Source organism: Cottoperca gobio, chromosome 11, assembly GCF_900634415.1.
Source record: "Cottoperca gobio chromosome 11, fCotGob3.1, whole genome shotgun sequence".
NCBI classification, from domain to species: domain Eukaryota; kingdom Metazoa; phylum Chordata; class Actinopteri; order Perciformes; family Bovichtidae; genus Cottoperca; species Cottoperca gobio.
The window spans coordinates 5,948,325-5,966,490 of NC_041365.1; the positions used below are offsets into that span (position 1 = coordinate 5,948,325).

General features: G+C 40.8%; 2 protein-coding genes across 4 annotated transcripts in view; both read right to left on the reverse strand.

Annotated features, from left to right (window-relative positions):
• ahdc1 (AT hook, DNA binding motif, containing 1) overlaps positions 1 to 201 on the reverse strand; it is a 19,054-nt gene extending 18,853 nt beyond the window's left edge. Inside the window, 1 exon segment of the mRNA XM_029443619.1 lies at positions 1 to 201. This exon segment is cut by the window's left edge and continues 214 nt beyond it. The gene's annotated coding sequence lies outside the window, so the exon portion shown is untranslated.
• Positions 202 to 983: 782 nt separating this feature from the next.
• Positions 984 to 18,120, reverse strand: yrk (Yes-related kinase). Of its 3 annotated transcripts, XM_029442655.1 has the most exons (14): positions 17,602 to 18,120; positions 11,429 to 11,472; positions 10,453 to 10,698; positions 9,482 to 9,584; positions 8,284 to 8,382; positions 7,960 to 8,063; positions 7,576 to 7,725; positions 6,341 to 6,505; positions 5,583 to 5,738; positions 4,755 to 4,934; positions 3,583 to 3,659; positions 3,338 to 3,491; positions 3,043 to 3,174; positions 984 to 2,544 (listed from the first exon to the last, which is right to left on the reverse strand). In XM_029442655.1, the coding sequence occupies exons 3-14, from the start codon at positions 10,673 to 10,675 to the stop codon at positions 2,336 to 2,338; spliced, it is 1,752 nt and encodes a 583-aa protein (XP_029298515.1). In that variant the 5' UTR covers positions 10,676 to 10,698; positions 11,429 to 11,472; positions 17,602 to 18,120; the 3' UTR covers positions 984 to 2,335. The 3 variants fall into 3 exon arrangements, with proteins under 3 accessions (XP_029298515.1, XP_029298513.1, XP_029298514.1); XM_029442653.1 differs by lacking the exon at positions 5,583 to 5,738 and having other exon boundaries at positions 17,602 to 18,118; XM_029442654.1 differs by lacking the exon at positions 6,341 to 6,505 and having other exon boundaries at positions 17,602 to 18,117.
• Positions 18,121 to 18,166: the final 46 nt, after the last annotated feature.

An 18,166-nucleotide genomic window follows, 5' to 3' on the forward strand; every position in this document is an offset into this window, starting at 1 on the left:
TCCCACAGCAATGTAAACGTTGTCTCCTCCTGCCGTCGCGCGCCACCGTCTCGTGCGGTTCAATGGAAAAACCGCTCCTCTGGCTCACATCAATATCTGCAGCCACAAAGAAGGGAAAGCAAAAACACAAAAAGGAGGGTAAAAAAATAATAAATGGTGAGCAGGGATATTGGTTCACAGTCCTGTCCTCAATTAAGGTGCTGACATTACCGTGCTTGAGCCCTATGCTCCGGTTTTGATGACAGGCACGGGACTCCCCAGTATGCGGGAGGCGAAAATCGACCGTGCGCCCGTGCGTCTCTGCCTCTGCAATTCCAGCTCTCTGTCTCTCGTGCGCCCCAGTCTCCGCTGTGCCTCTCCAACGTGCCTGACTGTCAGACCCATCCGGGCACCCGTAGCTGGCCTCACTTTACACCTGTGGAACTATGGGAACAGTAGTTTACTGAAGACTGAAAGAGAGCGAGATACAGAGACATGAGTGGGAGGAATTTTGTAGGACTTAACAGTTTCCAGGGATGGCAATGACATTAATAATATCGTTTGATATTTTAAATAAAATATAAAGTTACAAACTATGTGGTAAAACTCCATGCTTGATCTGAAGCTATTTATATTTAGGTGAATTGATTACATCAGTATGGTCACATAGCTTTTCTGAATTGGCTCAATGGCCAAAGCTTTCTATTTTTATTTTCCATCAACTCATTACTTTTTGTACTAATTGTTTTGTTTGTTTTTTATTTTTGTAAAATACAAAAATATGACAATCATAAAACACCAAGTACAAATATTTCCTCACATAAGCGTGTGAAAATACTAAAACAAATAATACAGATTTAAAGGCATACCAAAGGAAATGATCATTCATCCTTGTGTATTTGAGTGTTTCGCATGAAATGGCATCAGTCTTTGACACAACCTAAGAAGATGCATCAAACTAAATAGCATACATGTCCAAACACACTAAGAATAAGAGACATGTCTTTACTCGGAAAAGATATTTGATCTTTATTACAATAACATGGCAGGGGAATATTATAACATAAAGGTTACATTCTTGTCAAAAACATTTAAAACACTATTCTTCCAAAGTCCAATGACATTGATATTTTCCCTTTATGTGTAACAGTTCACCCTGCCCTCCCAACAGATGAACACTACATGTTAACTAAATTTAGAAGTCTTTGTGATGCACAGATATATCTGTGTTAAATTAAAACAGCAAGAGACAGTTCATACACAAATGATCAGACAAAGAGCATTCCTTATCATCTCAGAGATACTAACACAGTATTGAAAGGTACTTAAAATCTAAAACAGCCCTTAATTTGACCACTTTAAGGCACATGTTGGTGCAAGTTTGATTAGTTTGCCCGTTCAGGTTATGGACATGGATCAGTTCAACAGCCTTTTTATATGCTTGTAGATTATTGTAAGAGGAGACATCTTATTAAATCTTACAGTGTCTGTGTACATAATCTACCTCACAGTAAGGCTGCAACTAACAATTTATTTTTGTTATCGATTTATCTGTCGATTATTTTTCTCAATTAATCGTTTCATCTATAACATTTCAGAAAATAGTGAAGAATGTCTTTACATGTCTTGTTTTCGCAGCCCCAATCCCAAAGACCTTCAGTTGTATATGGTGCAAAACAGAGAAAGTGGGAAATCTCCGTATTTGAGAGGCTGAAAACCGCATTTTCTGCAATTGTTGCATGAAAAAATGCTAACAAATTATTGATTATGAATTAATATAAATGAATTCATATTTTTTCCGTTTATCTATAGTTGCAGTTCTACATCACAGGTCATAAGGTTCATTTACTGTTTTCTGAAACCTGTTGCACCTTCAATCATTTCACTATCAACATATTTATCTCAGGCGAACAGTTGCTCTACTAAATCTCAGACACAGAAATCAAAAGGACCTGAACATATATGGCAGCTGAACAAATCATGTACCAACTCGACTTCCCCCCACCTCAACCAGCTACATTTTCTTTCAGTTCCTTGTTGTCATGGTTACAGAGTAAAGCAACATTACTGCCAGGCCTGATCAGCAGAGCTCCGACTCTGCTCTTCAACACGGTTAGCTGATCTTTCCTGAATGGGCTGCAGTGATCAATAATCAAAAAGGAGGAAACTGTCTTTAAACAATTAAACAAGACAATGATATGTATCTTAATATGTGTGCGTGTGTATGTACAGTATGTGTGGAACAAATACAATGAATGCATATCAGAGTATCCGCATGTAATACATCCACATCTGTCTGTCATTCTCTTTCTGTTTGTCCGTTTATTGCTTCACATCTCTCCTACATGTGTGTAGGTCACAGGTTTTCTCCGGGCTGGTACTGCGGCTCTGTGGCGGTGAAGTAATCCTCCAGGAAGGACTGCAGGTACTCAAAAGTGTGCCTCTCATCGGCCTCACGCCTCCAGCACTGCACCATCAGTTCATGGAGCGAGGCGGGGCTGCCCGGGGCACAGGGCATCCTGTAGCCCCGCTCCACCTGCTCCAACACTTCACGGTTGTTCATGCCTAAAGGGGCAGAGGAGGGAGGGGGAACGAGTGAGAGAGGGATTAGAGAAGGAGGGTTAGATTATGGACACATCAAAAAAACAAAACATGTTGGATAGAGAAAAGTTTAAACAGAGAAAAAGAAATCCTTAGAAATCTCACGATACAATGCAAAGATGACGTACTGCATTACATTACAGGTGATGATGATCTGTGTGCTAATGTACACAGCAGAGTGGCAGGTGCTTAAGAAAGAGTCTTCCCTTCCTTCACATCTACTTTGAAGCACTTTCAAGGCCCTAAAACTAGTGCTAACAAGTAACAAGTACTGTAATGTAGTTTGTTCTGGTTGAAAATGTAAGTAAACTCTCAAACACTCAATTGTTAACGTCTTGTCCCGGTCCTGCAGAATTTTCATTGCCAAAGATGTTACTACGTGAGATTAAAAATATTTAGAAATACATCTCTGCACACCTGACTGTGTGTCTTCAAGACTACGTGAGATTAAGAAATACGTACCTGGGTAAGGCACCCGCCCCTTCGTGATGAGTTCAGTTAGTAGGATGCCAAAGCTCCAGACATCTGACTTGATGGTAAAGCGTCCATACAAAGCAGCTTCTGGAGCCGTCCACTTGATGGGGAACTTCGCCCCTGAAACCATGGCAACACAGTAAAGATACATAATCGTATAATTAGGTAAGATAGGTTATGTATATAAATTTAGGCACAGAGGCAGACGCTCTTAATCAGCGTGGCTTTCTTCATCTGTCTCCCTCATCCACACGCACGCTCACTTAATATCTCACGCTGTTACCTTGTCTGGCTGTGTACTCGTTGTCCTCGATGAGCCTCGCCAGGCCAAAGTCAGCGATCTTGCACACCAGATTTTCTCCAACAAGGATGTTAGCTGCTCGCAGGTCACGGTGGATGTAGTTCATCCTCTCGATGTACGCCATTCCAGCTGCAATCTATAAACACAAAGAGACAAAAAGAGCTCAGAGAGATAGTGACCGCATGTCCTTTAAGTTGCATGTCTGTATCTGCGTGTGTTGAACTCACCTGTGCAGCCATGTCCACCAGCTGAGGCAATTTAAGACTCTGCCCCTCCCCGTCTTTTAAGAAGTCCAACAAACTTCCTGAAAAACCAAGATTGTAGCATCATGACTGGCCAGTCCTTATGCCTCCTGCAGTTAACTCATATCTGCTGTGTATCATGTACAAAATATAAATTCAGTCAAATTCTTATTAGATAGATGCTTGTAAAATCATAGTGACACTTATAATATTCCAGTTTACTTTGCATGAAGACAACTTAAAGCCAACTTTTGTTTCTTTCTTTTTAGTTCTTTTAGTGAATATTGAAATAAAGTTTCACCTGCCCCCCGGCCACCTCCACACGGAGGTCAAAGGTCAAAAGAAGAGAGAGTTGTAGCTCAGCGTTCCAATAGCCAAATTAACATTTCTGGCAACTTTTTAGTATGCCAGAAAAAGGCTTTAGTATGGCTCAATACAGAAGTCAAATGCAGAATGCCAAAAATACCAGCAAGTCCTACTGCATCGGGTCGCATTTTGCAGTAAGCAAGCCAGCATGCTTTCCTGGCTATTTTGCCCCACAATCCTCTGTGCGGCAGAAGATACGTCTCATCGACTGAACCGGGCACAGACAGATGACAGCCTAAAGATGACTGCGTTTTCTTTTTACTTCAACTTTCAAGCTACAGACTTATTTTAATGTTGGGTAAAAGCCTCAACTCTTGAAGTTCAATGCAAGACAGGGCGTTTCTGAGAACGTTCTCTATTTTCTCATCAACTACTGCACTTACTTAAATGAAAGAAATGTACCATGTGTCCAATTATTATGGCAGCTAGAAAAAGTCAAACAAATTATTATTACTCCTTCGATGTGCATATGGGCTTTTCAACATTGTTTCAAGACAGTTGTTGAGAAGAGAATGACCCTCTCATATATTATCCTTCTATTTATAGTATGCTGTATATTTACTATTTGTTTTATGTAAATGTTTTTTATTATGATAAATTGAGAGATTGTGAAACCTTGATGTTGGTATGCAGTCTCTGAATGCTTTACAGTTTTATCGACTATGCATCTTTATGGGAAAAAAAACACTGTCTGATTTCGGAGGAGTTTACTTCAGTCAGAGAGGTTAACAACCAACGACAGTGATTTACTCTGTATCTACATAGGCATGACAGTTTACTCAGCCTGATACCTTGGCTCATGAACTCAGTGATAATGTAGATGGGCTCCTCAGATACGACGGCGTAGAGCTGCACCAGCTTGTCATGGCGGAGTCTCTTCATTATCTGAGCCTCCTCCAGGAAGGCCTCGGGCGACATGGTCCCTGGCTTCAGAGTCTTCACAGCTACCTTGGTGGTACCGTTCCACATGCCTGGCATAGAGGCAATGATATGTTAATGCACACATGGACACACACTAACACACACAGAGACACAGAGACACACACACACGCACACACACACATGCTGTGCAGGCATGCACACCAATTGTCTGGTATAATGACAAGGTGATGGCTTTATACACATGTGCATACTTCTTATACTTGGACCCCACCCACACATACAGCCAAAAATAGAAAAAATAGAAAAAACAACAAGGCACACAACATGCAGGCTGTAACGAACACACACATGGTCATATGTCTGTTGCATGCAAATGATTGCTGTTTTAGAGAGCATGCATGACATGAGACTGAGTGATGTTAGTAGGGAGGGAGTTTTTCTGGTACATACTGTAGCTTGGCTGGTTTCAGGGAGAAACTTTGCACGGCTCAGAAACATGAACGCACTCTGATTTAGTTTGTGAAACTGTATGACAATTTGAACACAAATTGGAAATACATCACGTGGGAATACCAAGCGATATTGGAAAAAACATCAAACTTTACTTACATACACTGACATAAATAACATGAAGCATTACCAACAATCTTTGCTACAGGACAGTAACGGACAACGCTGGACAGACAGTTCTCCCTCTACGTATAGAGGGCGTCAGAGGTTGGCGGTGTCAGTCTCACCCATCCAAACGTCCCCGAAGCAGCCCTGGCCCAGCTTCCTTTGCATGGACAGCGTTTCCCTGAGCACCTCCCAGGCGTCCCGCCCAAGGCCCATGGTGAGTGGGGTGGCGTTTTGACAGGGTTTGGTCAGGTAATAACACAGCCCATCATTAGTGCCTATTAGGGGGGAGGAGGTGGGAGCCAAGGAGGGTGGAGATGTAGTAAAAGGAAAGGAAGTGGGTGATGAAGAATGGGAGAAAAGGTTGTCGTGAAGGGTAGAAAAGATGGACAAAAGATGGGTAGGGGTGTGACAAAGAGGTGAGGTGAGATGATGAAACATGCACATGCAACAACAGGGGAGGAGGGGAACAACTCTGCACACCTGGATGTAAAATAAAGCCACCTTTGTATTCATTAACTGCTGCCTCCATGCAATTTATATCACACACAGGGATTTATTCTGGATTTGCTTTCACTGCTGTAGTTTCTATTCACCACACAATATTTAAAAACTAGTCCAGACTATCTATCAACTCTGTGTGTATATGTGTTGCAGACTCTGAACAACACAGACAGATAAACAGGGCTTTACAGTGTATGTTTGTGACTTTGCCGGTGTCTTTACACCAGAAACGTTTACGGATGTTCTTGTCAACTGAACACAACCAAGACTTAAATGCATTATATGTACCTGCTCATCTTTTAATACTTTTTTTTTTTATCCAGGTGTGCTCCCGTTGTCACCTTCCCCCACTGCAACACAGTCCCACCATTCATACCCATCCAGACTTCTCCAAACTGGCCGTTGCCCAGTTTCTTAATCAGCTGGAGGGATTCGCGGGGAATCTCCCACATATCCTTGGTCTTCACTGATAAGTCGGCCAGCTTAGGCATGCCCCGCTTACAGTTGCCAATCAGACGGCAGCACAGTCCCGCCGCTCTCTCTGAGAGAGAGAGGAGAGACAAACAAGCAGGCGAAGGAAAAAGGAAACAAGTGGGGAAATAAATAAAACAGGGGAAAAAGCATCAAAGGCTGAAAAAAAAAAAAGGAACAAGAAAGGTTGCCTTATGCGCTTATGCAACTGACAAGGTAATCAAAAACTAAAGTACAAAGGCACAAGGAAAACTCAGCAACACAGACAAAAACACACATGTTGAGCAGCATCATGTACAGATTTCTACAGTCACTGATGTACAGTATGTGGCCAAATCTCTCAGTTTGCTTTTGATGATGGTGTCATCTGTAGTCACAAACTGCAGAACTTTTGCTATATCGACACACACCACTAGGGGGCAGATGTACACTGACAGAGAGCAGAGGAAGTTAAGGGTGTGAACCCTGCTTGCTACAACAACTCTATATAGTCACCGGTGGAGGAATTATTTGAATACTTTACAAAAGAAAAAGTAAGAACAAGTAAGTCCATTACAAGTAAAAAGTTCTGAGTTCAAAATCCTTACTTTGAACAATTTAGTAGGCAGAATGGCAGAGTTGTGCATTATTATTAATATTATTATACAATATTAGTAGATTATTGTTTCTGATGCATTGACATGAAAGCCTCATTTTAATGTTGTTGGTGGTCATGGTGGAGCTCGTTTTAGTTACTTATTGTACTGTTGTGGTGGTTCTATAACAATGAATCATATTTTCTAAGATGATCCAACACTTTTTATGTAAAAATCTGAATATGAAGCTGTCAAATAAATGTGGTCAAGTAAAAAGCGCGATTCTCCATCTGAAATGTAAAGAAGCAGAAAGTAGCATCAAAAGGAAAAACTCAAGCAAAGTACCACAAAATTGTACTTTTGTACAGTAAAAGTACTTACTTTCCACCACTGGTAATGTTGTAATTACAGTATGAATCAAGTAGAATAACAAAATAAAAAATACAGTCTTTCTTGCAGCTGCGCAGAGAATGATTGTTCAAAGAGCCGAAGAGCTTTGGAGCATGAAGGCGCATCAGAAAATGGCAACACAAGCAGTTTTTGACTTTGTGTTTGTGTGTGTTACCTGTGTAGTGCTCTACCAGCTGCTGCACCGTGTCAAACTGTGATCTCGTGGTGATGTAGTAGCCACCATTATCTAGTTTACGGATCTTATAATGCTTGACGTGGTCTCCCTTGTTGTCGTCCCAGTCACGGATAGACAGAGAGTAAGCACCTATAAAGAGAAACGAGGGGAGAGGAAGAGGGAGGGAGGGAAAAGAAGGAGGACAAAGAAGCATAGATTGGGAGAGGTGAGAGATAGAAAGAGAGAGAAATTGATAGTGTTCATATATTTAGAGCAGTAAGCCTCTATTAAGAATGTGTGTGTGTGTGTGTGTGTGTGTGTGTGTGTGTGTGTATGTGTGTGTGTGTGTGTGTGTGTGTGTGTGTGTGTGTGTGGTCATTTTACCCTTGGTGGTCTCGCTCTCTCGTATGAGGAAAGTCCCTCTCTGGTTGCCATGGCCCAGCAGCTGTCTCTCTGCATCCTTCCTCCCCATCTTCCCAAAATACCACCTGTCACCATGACAACAACACGGGTCACCACAGCAACAGGACACATCCTGTGACCTCTGCCCTCAGACTACATGACAATCATTGAGAAAATCTTTCAACGTAAACTGTCAGCACTTGAATGGCAGCAGATGTAGCTTTTTATGTCTGCTTCCGTGTGTGTATGTGTGTGTGTGTGTGTGTGTGTGTGTGTGTGTGTGTGTGTGTGTGTGTGTGTACTCACTCTTCGGCCTGTATGGAGTCGACAGGAGCTACGTAGTTAGAGGGGATGTAACCTGAGTGGCCTGTGTCCAAAGAGCGAGCCTCCCACCAGTCACCCTCTCTGCAACAAAACACACACAAAACATCGGTTTGCTCGACAAAATCAGGATGATGTGTAACAATACAGTTCGCTTGGTACCCATGAGTTTGGTATGACATATGATGGAGGGTTCATAGTTCAAAACCCTAATGATATTTTTCAACAGTTGAAGAACATAAATTCCAGGACATAGAGGGAGTTTGGGTGGACAAATCTAGCCCGGTACTGCACTTCAACTTAAACTAAACAGTAAACTAATTGGTGCACAACATGTTGGCAGATATGGGAATAAAGAGGCAAGCCACACACACATTTTTTGGGAATGTCATAAATAATACTCATTTTGGGAAAGTGTGCATGTTACAATTAAAGGTATTTTGGGACATGCAATTCCCAAAACATTAAATAGATATTTAACCAAGATATTATTGAGAGAATATGTTTGTTGCTGAGTTATGACACAGTGGAAAATGCTTATGGACTAACTGATCATTCAAGACACTGGATTTGTATACGCCCTTCTTCAATAATGGACACTTGTAACCAGAGCTGTTTGTTTGTTCTTTATTTTCTGTTTTCTGTTTCTATCCTTATGATTGTAAAAAAAAAAAGTGAACATAAGGAAATAATAAGGAAACAAGTGCAATACTTGTGGTTGTATACACAAACAAAAACTTGATACATATAAAAGTCTTTTTTTTAAATTAGGAATGAAAAGGAACGACGACAGTGGCAAAAACCGGACTTGACAAAAACAATGGTCTCAAAGGTTCTCATGCATAATGCTTTAGCTACATTAAAATGAAAGGAAGTATAAAAGGTGTCGAGATGAGAAAGAAGATAAAGAGCAAATGTGTGAACTTTCATTATACAAAACTATACTATTTAGATATCAAGAGAAGAACATTGTTCAAACACATGAACATCTCAACATCGGCAGCAGAATGTAATGGTTGGCATTTAATTGCAGCCTGTAATGTCAAAACTGACCTTGTTTAAAACATTTAACACATATAGTTAGCTCTCATTTTTCAGCTCCCGATGCATCAGGGGAGTTTTCCCTGCAATTGGCAACATCTGTAAGCAGATGATATAAAAGTGCAGCTGTGTTTGTGCTTACGTGTTGTTGATAATCTGGAATTTTTCTCCTTTCTGAAAAGTAAGGTCATCTTCAGTGCGAGCGTCGTAGTCATACAGAGCTATAAAGAGAGTGACTCCACCACCTGCACAACACACACACACACACACACACACACACAGACACACATTAACACACACACGGACAGAGGAGCTTCCAGTTATACACACTAGTTACTCTATCTATCCATCATTTAGGGTTTCACAGTTTAAAATGATCTAAAGGATACATTAAAGGTACATAAAATAGTTATTGGAGTGATGATTCTTCTTGCACATACTGGTTGTGAAGAAAGTCATTCAAAAATCCATAGTCCTCCTTCTATGCAAAAATGCATTTAATATTTCAGCAGAAGCTAATATGAGCCGCCTGAGTCATACAAATCAAATGGCTATCTTCCAAAGTTATAGTCTTCTTAGTACCAAATTCTACTTTTGGTACTATTTTAAAACTATTTTATGAGTTTTTGCACAAAACAAGCACTATGGAATTTGACCCCTTTCTCTTACATTGAAATTGTGAGATCACATCAGGGTCAGTCTGGACAGGAGAAACCATTACAGCGATCAGTAACTCTTTCCATGTACATATGCATGAGCATTGTTTTAAGACAGACTTGTGAAGTAAAAAGAAAGAGTCGGCCATGCTCTTCTCTTCTCTCACATTGTTTATGAAACAGAAGTGGTACATACATAAAATACAATGTTAAGTCTTTCATTACTCTTTGTGCTTGTCATATATAATATTTTTGATCGCAGCATATTATAACGACTCTTGCAATAAAGATTTCTCAGATTTGTTTTATAGTACAAAAGATATAAGAAGTGCTGGGTCCACTTTGCTCTATTATTCATTTATGGCAAACTGTACTTGTTAATAGGTATATTGATTTTCACCTTCTAGAATATAATTTATATTATAGGACCATTTTACAGTCCTACTTGTACTTATACCTCCAGGCCGCTGGTTTGTGTTGGTGTTAGGGAAGATGATGCCGGATGAAAAGCCTCTGTTGAAGTCTGGGATGGTCTGAGTGGGGTCGGGACAATAACGGCCCTGATTCAAGGCCGCGGACAACCCTCCATCTGCGTTGCTAGGAGACAGATCTGTAACATCAACTGCTGTTGATACTGTTACTTTGGTGGACTTCTTCTGCTTGCAACAGGCACACCCCATAATGACCAGCACGGAGACGGTGTCTGTGAAAGCAAGCGGAGTTTTAAACAACTTGTTTAAAAAGATACTCTAGGGATTTCGTATTTCACTTCCATAAAAAACAAAAACAGTGGTTGAAAATTGAAGTTCATTTCCCATAATGCAACTTAATAGCATCCTCATCCCACCTTCAAAACTCTATACCTCCAGTTTGTAACAACGGATTTCTGTTAAAAAGGTTAAGTCTCAAACCTAAACTACAAGAACCCTGAGGATGTCATAGTGATGTCATCAGGGGATTATTTTTAAAGACTTTGGAAATCTCCCCCAGTCACAGAAGACATATATAACTCCATGTACTTTATTAGTCTTCACAAGCTGAGCAGCACTCCTTGTGACAAGTAAACTGGAATACCCGTTCAGAATTGGTGGAGTGCCCCTTTAATTAGAATAATTATTCAAATAACATTACCACAAACAAGAAGAAAAAAACAAGAATCTAGTGGATTATCATAGGATTCAATATAAAAGATAAGTAAATGTTTAGTGTTACGTTAAGTAATCAATTTCCCTTAGTCATGTCTACGAAACCTGAGACTTCACTTGTAAGCTGCCACATCAACAGCATACAGGCGGTCACTGAACTATAGAGAACTGTTAAGAGAGAAGTAACAAACTTTAAATTAAAAAAACTTTACTTCCCTCAAATGAGAGGAGGCAGAGCGGAAATGGGGTTGGAGGTATAGCGGGAAGGAGAAGTCAACTTTCTCTCACCTGATGTCTTCCTGTGTCAGATCATCTGTCAATCACCATCGCCACTGGGAAAAAAAATAGTGAAGTGGTGAGTGACAAGAGGCGGAATGAGAGAGGATGAGTGTCAGAGAACTGGAGAAGGAAAAGGTTTTGGAGAATGTGGGAGAAAGACTCAAGAGCATTAAAGCGTGAATAAAGAGATGTGTGAAGGGAGACACAAGGAGAGAGAGACAGCACGAAGAAAACAGACAGACAGAGAGAGATGTGAGGTAAGCCACTTCCTTTTTTGCTTTGCCGTTTCGAGAAAGGGTACTCTGGTCAACAGCCGTGTGTACCTGAACGTGTGAGTATGAGTGTGTGTGTGTGTGTGTGTGTGTGTGTGTGTGTGTGTGTTTGGTGAAATAGACCTGTAAATGTCATCATTGGACTGAGGTAACTGACACAAAGCAACAGTCACTGACAATGTGAAATGTGTTTCACAAAGTTCATTCTGCACACTTGCACACATGTACAGAATCTCAAATTCCAGTTTTGAGTGAATCACATTGCTTCAACAGAACTTGTGTTGACAAAGCAAAAGCTGGTGCCAGAATCAAGAAGAAAATACATTCAGAGAAGACTGTAACACGTTTGATCGGGAGCTTTCCTGATCAACATAAGTTTTCTTAATTTTTTTGCATTATTTCTTCAGGGAAACAAATATGCCTACTGCTAAGTGCCTTGCTCAAGGGCATTCATCAGAGCACCAGTTAGATGAGAACACTGATCGTCTGTACAGTAAATTTAAATCTACAGCCAGCAACCAGTTAGCTTAGCATAAACAGTGGAAACATGCAGCCTGGGCTCTACTGTATTGATATAATTGGGGTGCACAAAATATTAGAACACCTCTCAGTATAATGCAATACAATCCAACGGCACCACAAAATAGAGCATCAAACCTGACAATAATGTTGAATCAACACCTCTTTAAAAGTTTCAACTAATGTGAACATTATAACCTTCATGAAGGTAATATTTGTTGCAGGGCTGTTGTATTAGACTGCCTAAGTGTTAGCTTCTGTAGGTGTAAGTGTAGAGCGGCCCTGGGATTCAAACTGGCAACCTCTCAAGCTGACTTAACTCCAGGCTGCAGCCTCCCCACCTACTGAGGAATGTGAGGGAAGTCACACACAGGAAAAACAATTCAGGTTATGGCAGGGAGCGACAAAAAAACCCAAAAGTAATTCACTTTCATTAAAAAAGAAACACCAGAGCTCCCAGTGAACAGTGTCAGGTTGGTCCCATCCACATCACAAATTCCCCTGAAATTCCTCTCAATCTTTAAAGCAACAAAGGCTATAATGGGCTACATCAAGGAGAGTCTAGAGCACAGAATATGCAAAAATGTTACGTGTGCACAAGCCAGCACGCACACACACACTCATTCACTATCAGGTCGGCCATCAGGAGAGCCACAGGAAGTTAGCTCTGTTGGAGCTTCCTGTCCACCCTCCCGATTGCTCCCCCTTTTCCTGGAAACTGAGGACAGAGTCCACGCACGCACGCACGCACGCACACACACACACACACACACACACACACACACACACACACACACACACACACACACACACACACACACACACACACACACACACACACACACACACACACACCCTGAACACGCACACACACCCTGAACACGCACACACACTTCCTCTCTGTTACCACACCCCTCCAACCTTAACCTTAACCTTTCTTCTACTGGACCAAAGCTGCTGAAGGGAGAAGTACCTTTCATCCTTATCGCTCCTCTGTCCTCTCTTCTTTTTCTGATTAAGACTGCCAGATGACCACTGACAGGATCAGCTGAATAGCATATGTAACACCAGTGTAGTTACATGTAACGGCGTTACGTAATTTAATCACAAAATAAATGTTATTGTAATCAGTTACGGTTACTGAGAAATAAAGAAATTAAAAAGCTTATATGCCGAATGCAACGTTGATCCTGTTGCTCTGGTCCAATCTTCAAGTTATATTGAAAAAGTTTGACAGTTTAGTACTGTTGTAAGATTTATACTGCCTGGTTTAAGTTTGTTTTTAGGACTTTTCAGCTGCCGTCAAATGTAATAAATTATATTACTTTGATGAAGTAATCAAAATAATAACATTACTATTTACCCAATTTTTTTTACAGGGTAACTAGTAACCTATTACATTTTCAAAAGTAACCTTTCCAATACTGGTAATCACACACACAGAAGCACACAGTCAGACACACACACACACACAGAAGCAGAAGCACACACACACACACACACACACACAGTCATTGTTCTCTGTTGGGTTCCTGTTGACCATATTTCTGTCTTCCTCTCTGCACACAGAAGCTGAACTAGCACCTGTTAATTCGGTTGACCTGAGGTGTTTATACATAAAGAAACACTATGCAGCAGAGTACTCGACACTAGACGAAGGCATTACCAATCAATACATACTGCTATATAACCTGCTATGGTGCAGACTTAAACACAAACCAACATGTCTGTGTGTATTTCATTCTGTGCTCTATGTGTCTATTTGGGTTTCCCTTTCAATCAGCCACAAACATTAAAGGTGCAACAGCAAAGTGTGTGTGTGTGCGTGTGTGTGTGTGTGTGCGTGTGTGTGTGCGTGCGTGCGTGCGTGCGGTATGGTCGAGTTGCACATTTGAACTGGCACACTGCACACTTGTAGCTACTTTGTGTGTATAAACCTGTAACCTGTACAGTGTGTAAAGCACACTGAGACAAATGTATAATTTGTGATATTGGGCTATACAAATAAATTTGATTTGATTTGATTTGATTTGATAAAACAAGAGTTTGCATATGTACTGACAACCACACCCGAGTAATTTAAGTAAACAGTCCGAGTTCCTCTTTTCCTCTTGAAGTCAAGTAACAAAAAGTAGATACAGTATGCAAAGCAAACAAACACACCATGCTGGTGGAAGAGTTTAGCTGTGACAGGAATTACTCGTAGTTTAAAATATGTAATGTTAAATTTAAGGTAACGAAAGCTGCAAACATAAAAAACAAGCTAAATTAAATAAGCAAACTGACTACAATACATTTAAAAAGGCTCTTCAGTCATGCACACACACTGCCTTTCACCATGTTTAGCCTTTTGCTACAAGTTGCAACAATGGTGAACAATAAAATGTCACAGTCATTATATCTCCATGATGCAACAGTCATCAATGCTTGCCTCTTGCCACGTCTATACCTTAAAAACAAGCACTTTTCAAATCATCATCATTCCACAGAAATACTACTATTTCATCCGTTAGCCGTTTCAAAACTTCACTTCACATCACTGACTGGTTGCACATTGTCGCAGCAGATTTTAATAGCAGCTGGCAAGAAGAAATAATTAGAATATAGAAGCAGCTTCCTATTGTGGGGAGAAGTGCAGTGTTGGTTTACGAGAAGTCTGTCTGCACACGCAGGCAGCCTTTTACAGCATTGATAAAAGCTTCATCTCTATCAGATAATAAGCATAAGTGCCATGTTATTGACAGTTTTTCAAGGGTTGTTACAAAGCATACATTTTCTTGCCAAACCCCTAATGGTATGAAGACATGCGAATAGATTTTAAAAATCGTCACTGTTGAATTTTAAACGCCATCTCAATGCTGTGAGCACGACAAATTTGATTTACCTCCATTGCATTGGGTTAGAGGCAGAAATCTTAAAGATAGATATTTCAAAACCTGGGCTGCATGTTTTTTGTTTTTTATTTAGTGAACTGTCCCTTTGAGAATCACAGAACAGCAATAATTATAATAAGTAATGAAACAAAGCACTCCATACTCCATTAAAAAGGTCCTGCATTGGAACATGTGTTATATTATTGGAACATTATAAGTGATGCAAGGATTAATGTAGTGCAGTAGAATTATAAAGTAACATAAAATGGAAAAACGTGTAAAGTAAAAGTACCTCAGTTACGTTCCACATCTGCAGAACAGTATATTCTTATACGCTATAAAAAGAAGGAATATATAAATATAAGGAAGAACATTTATTTTTGACATGCAAAGCATTAGCACGCATTTAGTGCACTAAAAATCACAATAACATCACCCTCCATCGTCACACTCGCAAACACCCAAATCCAAATGAAATGACACACCCTTTCCTGCACGGTGGACTGCAGATAAGCTGCTCCCAGTGGGGAATTCACTGCGGGAACTCAGAGAAACACACACACAATTGTTCAGATCTGTTGAGTTTCTGTACTTTTACACCAGTTCTTTCCAGACTTTCTCCAATCCTCCTCTTTTCTTTTTTCGCCATCTCTTTTCATAATTTTTTCTCTGTCTCTCTCCCTCATTACAGCAGGAAGCCCCACAGGATGCAGAGGGTGAGTGGAGCAGGAATGATAGGACAATGGGAAGCAAGCTGTTACCGAACCCTCACACGCGCAACACGCACTCATAAGAGTACATACACACACACTCAGAAAGGAACGGGACAGAAACTGGATGGGGTGGGGGCAATGGAAAAGTAAGGTGTCTTGGTCATCGGGACGTCCTGTTTCCACATGAAGTCATCATATCCTGCAGATACAGAGGTGGATTGTAGGAAGGCATACATGAATACCTTTACTGAAGTCTGCAAAAGTCTGTTTTTTAAGCATTAGGTGCTCGGGCATGCTTCTGTGGGCACAACAAGAAGAAGACTCTTCCTCAGGTTGCACCAGTGGCCGACAGCAAAGCTTCTGTTTGACATGACAGATCCAGCGGACGACCTACATCCAGGATTGTCTAACATCAGGCTCATCCTGGACAAGCACTTAACTGTCCCAGCCCTCAGCTGCTTTGTGGGAAAGCTGTGTGAAGATGTTGATGGCCATTTCTTAAACCCCAATCCCAACATTTCCACGCCCCCTTCCTTCCTGGCCCAGAGGCTAAAGACAGGAACTGACCTCGTAAAGAAACAGGAAGTGATGAAGTCCGGCCTTGGACAGCCTAATCGCGGTTTTCCCCATCCGACCCTCAAAATTCCACAACAACTTCTTCACACAGACACACAAGACGCCTTGAAATCAGAAGTGAAACAAAGATTGATGTTGATTATTTAAAGGAAGGTGGCGTGAGTATGCAAACCTCCCTACAGCCAAATCCTGATAAAGAAACAAACACAATCTGACCACACTAACGCCACAGAAACCCCTCAGATAGATGGACATGTTCAGGAAACATCCAGCCCTGCCTTTTCCTCAAGGTGGTTTCCTGTAGGCGCGTTGGCAAATAAATCACATAAACTAAAGGAATATTCTGCCACCAGAGCAAATTGAACAAAGTCTGACAGACAGACGGCCATTATTCCAAATTAGTTTCAGAATGTATCCACTTACAAATACATCCAGTTGATCCCAGATGATGCAGTCAGCCACAAACCCAGACCCTATAAGTTATTGTTTGACCCTTTGACCTTCCAATTTAACAATGAATGTTCTATTAGCCTACTACAACCTTATAACTGATCATATTTGCATATAACTAATAGATTTTTGATAGGAAGAGATACCACTTTAATAAAGCACTTGTGACTAAACTCTCGGGTAAATTCCACTCTTTCAATACTGCAATGTTGTGGCTATTTGATTTCAAAATATCACTCTCTGTGGTATCCGTCCAGCATGAAGAGTGGAAGTACCGGCAGTCGCACTTTATTAACTTCTCACAGACAAACTTCCTTTTATCTAACAGTTAACACACCAAAGTTACACAATTTTCAGAAACACAGAAAACTGATTTGACTTCTGACAATTCTGTTTAAAAAGGGAGAGAGGCCCCTGGGGTGGGGGGGGGGGGGGGGTGCTCAAAATACTCATCTTGGTTTGTTTGGTACCTTAAGTGTCCTTTTACCTACCTCGATTACATTTAAAGTCTCTTACACGAAGGTGTGAACTACAGTCGACTTTCTCCACTCAATAAGAACACAACTGTGAAAAGGTTCAAAGTAAAATCCATTTTATAAACAATGTGGGAAAACTACTTATTCCATGTATCATATTTGACGTGGGATTCCCGGTTTGCTGGTAAAGCATTAAAGCAGTTATTCAAAAACAACAAATCAGTCATTCTTAAGTATAATACTTTAAGTTGGTTAATGTGTATTACGTTTCCACACATTACATTATAAACGGATGAGACATACCTGACACAAAATGCGTCGTTATCCCGGGGAATCCTGGTGTCCCGATGTGAGTGTCAGTGGTGTCCGGTGACTCGCGGGGCGCACAGAGAAAAGCCGCGAGCTACTGAGTTGAGCAAGTGAAAAGTGAGCGCGCGCGCGTCGTCCGGAAGGCTTTAGGAACGGACTTCAAGCGCGCAATAAAGTCCACCCTTAAAGAACGCGCGCGTGTAGTGGACGGTTGAAAGATGACCCATTAATATATTTAATTGAAAAATATTATAAATGATTCTTATCTACATTTCTAGAAATGCGGACAATCAGGTGTTGCTGCCTATTTGTGTAGAATGATTCCCACTGTCAGGGGAAACTTGCCTTAATCGATCGCACTGACGTTTTCAACATATTAGCTTTTACAATACTTAAATAATAAACTAGTAGTAGCACATGACATAGTAGATTGAACTAGACTACTCCGACATAAAAGTTGAAGTTCTTGCTGAAACTAACAACAAAGCACCAAGTTATTGTGGAAGTACGTGCAGCCACAGAAAACCGGCAGGAACTGGTGCTAATGCAGTCTGGGTGT

Bases quoted from the DNA above. Each gene is read 5' to 3' on its own strand.
- yrk (XM_029442655.1), bottom strand. From the start codon at position 10,675: ATGGGGTGTGCCTGTTGCAAGCAGAAGAAGTCCACCAAAGTAACAGTA. The intron at 7,726-7,959 runs GTAAAATGACCA...TTCTCTTTATAG, and splicing joins AGAGAGCGAGACCACCAAGG to GTGCTTACTCTCTGTCTATC. The intron at 3,660-4,754 runs GTATCAGGCTGA...TTGGTTTTTCAG, and splicing joins CACTGAGTTCATGAGCCAAG to GAAGTTTGTTGGACTTCTTA.